Here is an 8,284-nt window from a genome sequence, read left to right as displayed (position 1 = left end):
TTTAAACTCATATCATTAAGATCTCCAAAATTAACAGAAAACGCGGTTCCAAAAATTTGTCCAAATTGTCCAGCTTATCTTTCAAAACCAGTTCATAAAAAAAGAAAAGATCCACAGTATAGAAGGAATACAATTTTAAGTAGGAACAATAATGAAATCGAGGCTTTTTCAAATTCCGATAAAGATTTTGATGATCTAATTAATAATTATTTCATGTTTGAGAATATCATGTTATGTTTAAGAATAGAATATGTTATGTTTGAGAATATCATGTTATGTTTAAGAATAGAATATGTTATGTTTGAGTATGTTGTATTGTATTTAAAAATGATGTTATGTTTGAGTATATTTTGTTCATTCAAAGTACATAGTTTATTGCAGTCTCTGGTTTATTGAGTTGATTGTGAAAAATGTGTAACTGAACTTGTTCAACCGAATATGTCGATTCATTTCTGCAATATGTTCACATTCCTATATACATGTCCCGTTCACTCGCTCCTTCAAGTATTTCATGATCGGTTTTATAACTTCATTTACACAATTTTATGGCAAGAGAAACCCCTACACCTTCCCGTGGTTCTTGCTGAACAATAAATTGAAAAACAAATATCATTTGCCTAAAATAAAATGAAAATCCTTTCATTTGATTTATGGAGGGTAGAGAGACTCTCTACCCTCCATAATTTGATTTGAAAATTATTTCAGGAATATTTGCCGAATTCAATTCTTGTGCAAACTATTATCTCCGCTATGAATTCAATATATTGAATAAGTAGAGCATCATACTATATTCTTTCAAGATTTCCGTCAAAAAAACATTTCAATAATCATTTAATAACGTTTATAGGATTCGGAAACGCAAGCATACAGCGCTACGTACAAAACTAAAGTCGGCCCACCAAGTTGGCCAATCTGCAGCGTTGTCAGATTGTGTTCCAGGCTTTCTCTATAGACGGCTGTGGTTCCGATACTCCTGAACAGTCATAGACATAGAGACATGGACTGAGCAATGCCAGCATGAAATTGGCTATTTATTAGAAAGGGAGAAAAGCTCGTCGGGACATTACCTTTCTCTTTTTTGTTCAGATAGAGGTGAGTGTAGACCAATCAAAATTCTAGAAAAAGACAACTGCATTCCCGACGTGTTTTTCTCTCTGTCACTTTTTTTACCGTATTTCATGCATAGATATAAAGGGAAGGCACAGTCCATGTCTCTATGTCTATGTGAACAGTACTGTCAGTATTTCAGAGACGATGCCCATTGGCCCAGTCTTTCGAGTTCTATTCAGTGTTGCCAATCGGCGGATTTTTATCCGAATTGCGGATTTTTTTAGCTCTTGCGGATTTTTTTCGGATTTAAAAATATTTCGGATATTTTCGTATTTTTTTTATGTTATACAGTTTCAAAGAATTTCTGAAGTAATTGAATTATTCAAATCTATTATGGAGGCTCTTGTCACTAGATGATTGAATAATTCAAATCAATAGTAGAGGCTTCGTCCACTAGATGTCCCGTTATAATTTATTGGTCGAAATATATCGTGGAATATTCCCATTGGGAACTGGAGAAACCAGCGAAAATGTGTGCGTGTAATTTGAAATACGACTTTCTCACGAATAGAATATTTTTTTTTGTGAAGAATTGTACGATCTGCCAAGTTTCTTGAGGTTTACGAAAATGTGCGACCTCAAATAAAAAAAACTGTACAAGCGGGATCGATGGGGATTTTTGGAAAAGTGTTCTTTTATGTTTAGGTAATGAAATAAATAACGTATTCGGTGTTCTAGACCTGGTACAGAATTCAGCTGCCACTAGAGGGCAGCATATTCGCAGCTCAAAAAGGCTAGTGAAGATTTTTCACGTTGAAAAAATGATTGGAATATTGAGATTAGAAAATTGTTTATCTGTTTTCTTAATTATTTAATTGTTCGATGAACGAGCGGATTTTTTCCGGATTAAGTTACGGAAGCATCGGATTTTTTCGGATTTTTTGTCAGATATTTCAGATTTTTCTATAAATTACCATTGGCAACACTGGTTCTATTGTTATTCAATTGCGGGCCAGTAAAACCAACATTAGAGAGTTGAAGTGCAGCCATGAACGTAAACGTTAACGTTATAATTGACATCTACGCATGCTCATTCGTCCGTTTTTAACGTTAACGTTAGCGTCAGCTTTACGGCCTACGTAAACTAGCGGTCTCCCACGTATACCTTAAACATCGACGTACGTTAACCGAACGTTAAACGAGTAGCACCGATGACTTGCGAATGGCCGAATTTTGATTGTTAAATCCAATTCTCGATAACCTCAAACTGTCATTGTTTACATTTCCTGTGTATTTTCTCATAATGAACGAAAATTATAGGAAATCAGCAGTGATTTGAAAGTTATCAAAAGGATTAAGTTAAATTACTGTGTTATCAGATTACATTCAGTACATAAGGAAATGGCTGAAACTACACTGCAATTCTGATGTCTCTAACACTTGAGCATTTTATTGATAATAAAATACTTCCAAGCTGAAAATTCTCTTTATTAGGCATATAAATCATTAGAACATCAATATTCCAAATGTTATTCCAGCTGTCGGAGCTCAGTACTAGATAAAAGAGAGTTCACGCGAAACGAAAGCAAAATCAAATTGATAGGTTATGTTTAACGTCTGACGTTTCATGATGGCAGCACTTCAACTCAAATTTCATCACAACACGTAAACGTTATATCTGACGTTATTTCTCACGTTAACGTTTACGTTCAGGCTGACGTATTGTGCACACTTCAACTCCCTAATAGAGACTTGAAGTGCAGCCATGAACGTAAACGTTAACGTTATAATTGACATCTACGCATGCTCATTCGTCCGTTTTTAACGTTAACGTTAGCGTCAGCTTTACGGCCTACGTAAACTAGCGGTCTCCCACGTATACCTTAAACATCGACGTACGTTAACCGAACGTTAAACGAGTAGCACCGATGACTTGCGAATGGCCGAATTTTGATTGTTGAATGCAATTCTCGATAACCTCAAACTGTCATTGTTTACATTTCCTGTGTATTTTCTCATAATGAACGAAAATTATAGGAAATCAGCAGTGATTTGAAAGTTATCAAAAGGATTAAGTTAAATTACTGTGTTATCAGATTACATTCAGTACATAAGGAAATAGCTGAAACTACACTGCAATTCTGATGTCTCTAGCACTTGAACATTTCATTGATAATAAAATACTTCCAAGCTAAAAATTCTCTTTATTAGGCATATAAATCATTAGAACATCAATATTCCAAATGTATTTCAGCTGTCGGAGCTCAATATTAGATAAAAGAGAGTTCACGCGAAACGAAAGCAAAATCAAATTGATAGGTTATGTTTAACGTCTGACGTTTCATGATGACAGCACTTCAACTCAAATTTCATTACAACACGTAAACGTTATATCTGACGTTATTTCTCACGTTAACGTTTACGTTCAGGCTAACGTTCTGTGCACACTTCAACTCTCTAATATCGGAACAGGCCCTATGTCATAGAGTCTCTTGTCTCTGCCCTATGGAGAGTAGAGAGAAGGAGAACGATCGCCGTACTAAAAATGTGTCTCCAAAAACGGGGAAAATAGGTGTCGCTGCGATTACAACGGGTATCGATAAGGAGTGGGGATTCAAGCGTCAATTTGAAATGAACAGCCTTCATTTTATTTAGGGTTATGTGTCATCGTGGTTTTTCTGATGATTTTTCAAATACCTTTCTTCAAATCTATATTGAATATGAGTTCTCTGAATTATATGCAATAAAATGCAAGTCGAAATCAATGAAATTCAAAAGAAATCACTGATCAAAAAAATTGTACCTACTTTTGTTTATCATTGTTTATTGAAAGCAGCTATGTTAGTTGGTTTACTAATCTTCAAAATTATATAAATCCGTAGTGAGGAGTAGTACACATCAAGACAACAAAAGGTAGCAGTCTCATCAGATTTATCACTTAGGTATTAGAGTAGATTCTTTTGCCAATACTCAGCTGAGAACCGATATAAACCATATATTATGTTATGCCAACAAAATTCTTCAAGAATATTTACTTCTGAACCATGTAGTTTTATTGGTTAAATATTCTAATTCAGAAGAGTCCACTTCTCACGAGGGATGACAATTTCGATTTCGTTTATAATGAATCCATCATCTTTTTGATATCTTCATCGCAAAAGTGCTCTTGACACACAAATTGATTGGGAGTTGATTCTTGAGATAAGGTTTTTCCCAATTTTCTCTCAAAAATGCTCTCGGAAATTTTATCTCTTTTCCTTTTCTTTCCGATGCCAAAACACTCTTATACTAGCGCACGCTTCAACATTTCACCATGGTCATATGTTGTTCTCTTATCAAAAATCGACAATAATAATATTCCTATCATCTGTCACCAAGGAAACAGTTCACTCAGCCAACGAGCCAACTACAATTTGATTTGTGTAAACAAAATTTTGCACTCTCGTGATGGCCAGCGCGCCTGTTGGCAAAAGCATGAACTACTACTATTGGTACATATTTTAGGGGACAAAAAATCTGTGGTCTCAAAGCAGCGATCGTTCTCCTTCTCTCTACTCTCCATACTCTGCCCTATGTCTCTGGTTTGAGTACCATTGCAAACAAAGATTATAGCATACATTAATTGTCTCCAGATGCCAAATCATATCGACCAATCAGAGTGCAGCGCATCTCCCGCCAAAACATTTCTCTGGTCTGGCCAACTTTTCCCCCGACCGGGTTATTCTCGATCTCGAACGAACTTCTTCATGTAATCGTACCATTAGATCCTCTTAATTTTGATGATACTCTGTTATCTGTGAATGTAATAAGTTCAAAATTTCGCATTTCAGTTTGTTCTTTCATTAAATTTCGAAAACAGCGATTATTATCGCTTATACAGATTGCGAAAGAAGGTAATTAATTAATAATTGCTTTTTGACTATATTAAAATATTTGAACGAGTTTCTGATATTTGCCTTTCAGCCGGTGGTAATATCTATATCAGTTTATCAGCTCTAAAAAGCAGTGTTTATTGCTACGTTTGAATGATCGATATGGATCAAGAAAGGTAAAGTTTATTCATATGGTTCATTCCGATCTGAGTTACAGAATAGGGGTGATTTGATTGTTGTCATCAGCTTGCTATTTTTGTAGTAAACAGCTTCTTTGTCACATATGTGGCAAAAGGTTATCCAGTGTGTCTACATTCAACCGCCATATAAAACAGGTGCACCTGCAAGAGCCACTTACAGGAAAGGACACGAAGAATATTAAATGTCCACTTTGTGAGGATAAACTTAAATTATCATTTGGAAGCCATGACCAGTTAGTGGATCATATAGAAAAAATTCATTTTTTGACTATTATACGATCAACTCTTTATTTTGGAAACAAAGAGGAATTTGAAGCTTGGAGAGCAGTTGACAATAGAAATATAGATTATGCCTTTCAAAGAGGTCAAAAGATCAAAGATGATGAGTACATATACTATAATTGCAATAGGAGTAATACAAGAGGTGAGTATATTTAAGCTGTCTATCTAAGTAACTCAATTATTCAATTACTTCTATTCAGGATATGACAGTAAAAGTAACCAAAGATGTTCAAAAGCAGGAGGAAGCATTAAAATATCAGGATTATGTCCATCTAGAATTTGTGCTAAAATAACTAATTCTGGTAACACTTTTAATAATATAGTTATTGTACTAGTGTTGATTCATTCTATTTAAGGAGTAACAGTGAACTATATTGAAACACATGCTGGCCATGATGATGAACTCCGAGCCAAACATTTATCGAAGGATCAACAGGAAATGCTCGCTGAAAAATTATGTGCTGGGGTTACAAAAGAGAGAATACTTGAGGATGCGAGAATATTAGAGGAAGGGAAGCTCACCAGAATGAATTTATTAACAAGAGGGGATCTTGCATACATTATACGTAAATTCAATATAAACAAACAGCGTGATACAGATGACATGACAGCAACAGCCCTGAAAGTAGGAGAAATGAATAGTCAAGAAGAAAATACTGTTTTTTTGTTCAAACAGATAGGTAATATTTTTTCACTGATTATTTGTATTTTCCTGATATTTAAACTTTTTTAGGGGAAAATTACCCTGAGCTGAGAAACGAGGATTTTGCTTTAGCCTTTATGAATAAAATTATGGAAAAAAAGCTAAGAAAATACAGCAAAATCATTTGCATTGACGGCACCCATGGAACAAATATCAGGAATTGGGAACTCACCACAGTTTTAGTCAAGGATGAAAATAATATGGGATTCCCAGTAGCATTTTTAATAAGTAATCGTATGGATCAAACGATCCAGAAAATATTTTTCAGGTCATTAAAAGCAAGACTTCAAGAGTCCCTAAGATGCAAATACATTATGACAGATGATGACATAAAATATTTTAATGCTTGGTGCGAAGCAATGGATGATGTTGAAAAGCCAAGACGCTTACTCTGCACTTGGCATGTCATCAAAAACTGGAATATTCAAGGCAGGAATAAATTGAAGAAACCAGATAATAAGAAAGAAATGAAATTAAGAATGAGAAATATCTTGAAAGAGACCAGTATTTCAAAATTTCTAGAATTGAAAGATGAATATTTTAAATATCTTGAAAAAGAAAATGAACTGGATTTCTTGAAATACTTACAGAAGTAAATTACCATATAGTCAGTATGGTCAAAACCATTTCATTATTTTATTTTCAGTCATTATTTCCAGTGCAATGAGAGAATTATGATGTGGGCCCACTGCCACAGAATAAATGTAGGAATAAATACCAATATGGCTATTGAGAGCCTGCATAAAGTAATTAAATATAATAAAATGAAGGGACATCAAAATTTACGGTACAATTTAATATATATATAAACTACTCTTTTCACTTCACAACCTATCAATTCCAGAATCGAGAAATTATTAGACTTATTAGAAGACCTTGTTAATGAAAAAATGTGGAAAAGAGTCATCGAGTCTGAAAGGCCAAATGTTAATTCCTACCAATCAAGAGTTAATAGAGAGGCTCATATAAAGGCAGAAAAAGAAGTTTTGGAGAAAGTTGTCTGTCTAGATTCTGGTGAGTTTAAGGTTTTCTCAAGTAAGGTGAGGGACCAATTTTATATAGTTGATTATAATGAATTGTGTGATGACGATTGTAGAACTATTTATTGTGATAAATGTAGAATCTGCATTCATAAATACCAATGTACTTGTCCAGAATACACAGTAAAAACTGCATTATGTAAACACATACATGCAGTTGCTTTGATCGAAAAGAGAAGCGATTTTTTTCCAGGTCCAGGTATTGCTGAAAATTACCCACCTATTGATGAACCATCAACAAGTGGAGTACAGAAGAGGACAGAAATCAAAGAATTCCTAGATGAGACAATACAGAACCAAAATACTGTTCTTACTCTAGATCCAAGCAAAAAACGAGAGGTAAACTAGGAATCTTTGGTGATGGGAATAGCTTTGCATAGGATTTTAATTGTAGATTGTAATGAAGGAGATTTTTATGAAATTGGAATCATTAGATGATGAAGATTTTGATAATATGGTGGAAAATATCAACAAGCAATATGACACACTACAAAAGAATAAAGATCAGAGAGGGAAAAAAAGGAAAATTGAAAAACAATTTTATTACCCCACTAAAAAGTAGAATCTGAACATATTGAAAATGTAAATATGGTTTGATCATTTTTCGAATAATATATGTTTAACATAGCATAGTTTTTCAGGAAAGTGGTGATGGAGTGCTGTTTTGCTTTAGGAAAATTTATTATTACTTTTCTCTTATTTCTTTTGAATTTATGTAATGTATAATATTTTAAGCCTTGTAGTTTTTTTATATGTTCTCGGTGGTGGGAGGTGATGGAGCAATATTAAATTTTTCCACTAACAAAGGGTCTTATCAGTAGTTACATTTAGAATATGTTGAGTCTTATTTTTTTCGAACTGACAAGTTGCTACCTCTTGTATGACTATATGTGTTGGGAAAAAAATAAAGATAATTGATATTTTTTTTTTATTTTGTCCGAATAGAATATCTGTTATCCTATTCTTGTATTTTTTTATATGCTGTTTAGGTGTGAAGGGAGATGCAATAGTATTTCAATTTTAAGCTCAACAATTTCTTTATCAGTAGTTGCTGTATGCTTTGATAGTTTTGATTATGTAAAAATGCTATAGGCTCCGTAACTTTCTAACAATTATATTAAAATTATACTAATAAGT

The 8,284-nt window shown here is 33.8% G+C and overlaps 1 protein-coding gene across 3 annotated transcripts; it reads left to right on the top strand.

Annotated features, from left to right (window-relative positions):
• Positions 1-5,058: 5,058 nt before the first annotated feature.
• LOC123310204 lies at positions 5,059-8,267 on the top strand. 3 transcript variants are annotated; one of them, XM_044893638.1, is made up of 9 exons: positions 5,059-5,098; positions 5,185-5,546; positions 5,605-5,706; positions 5,761-6,084; positions 6,138-6,699; positions 6,754-6,894; positions 6,952-7,486; positions 7,542-7,729; positions 7,789-8,267. In XM_044893638.1, the coding sequence occupies exons 1-8, from the start codon at positions 5,076-5,078 to the stop codon at positions 7,707-7,709; spliced, it is 2,217 nt and encodes a 738-aa protein (XP_044749573.1). In that variant the 5' UTR covers positions 5,059-5,075; the 3' UTR covers positions 7,710-7,729; positions 7,789-8,267. The 3 variants fall into 3 exon arrangements, with proteins under 3 accessions (XP_044749573.1, XP_044749575.1, XP_044749574.1); XM_044893640.1 differs by having other exon boundaries at positions 7,781-8,267; XM_044893639.1 differs by having other exon boundaries at positions 7,776-8,267.
• Positions 8,268-8,284: the final 17 nt, after the last annotated feature.

Source organism: Coccinella septempunctata, chromosome 3 (genome assembly GCF_907165205.1).
Source record: "Coccinella septempunctata chromosome 3, icCocSept1.1, whole genome shotgun sequence".
NCBI classification, from domain to species: Eukaryota; Metazoa; Arthropoda; class Insecta; order Coleoptera; family Coccinellidae; genus Coccinella; species Coccinella septempunctata.
Note: the sequence above shows the minus strand (reverse complement) of the source record. Positions and strands in the feature narration are given on the sequence as shown.

Bases quoted from the DNA above. Each gene is read 5' to 3' on its own strand.
- LOC123310204 (XM_044893638.1), top strand. From the start codon at position 5,076: ATGATCGATATGGATCAAGAAAG. The intron at 6,895-6,951 runs GTACAATTTAAT...TATCAATTCCAG, and splicing joins AAGGGACATCAAAATTTACG to AATCGAGAAATTATTAGACT. The intron at 7,487-7,541 runs GTAAACTAGGAA...TTTTAATTGTAG, and splicing joins ATCCAAGCAAAAAACGAGAG to ATTGTAATGAAGGAGATTTT.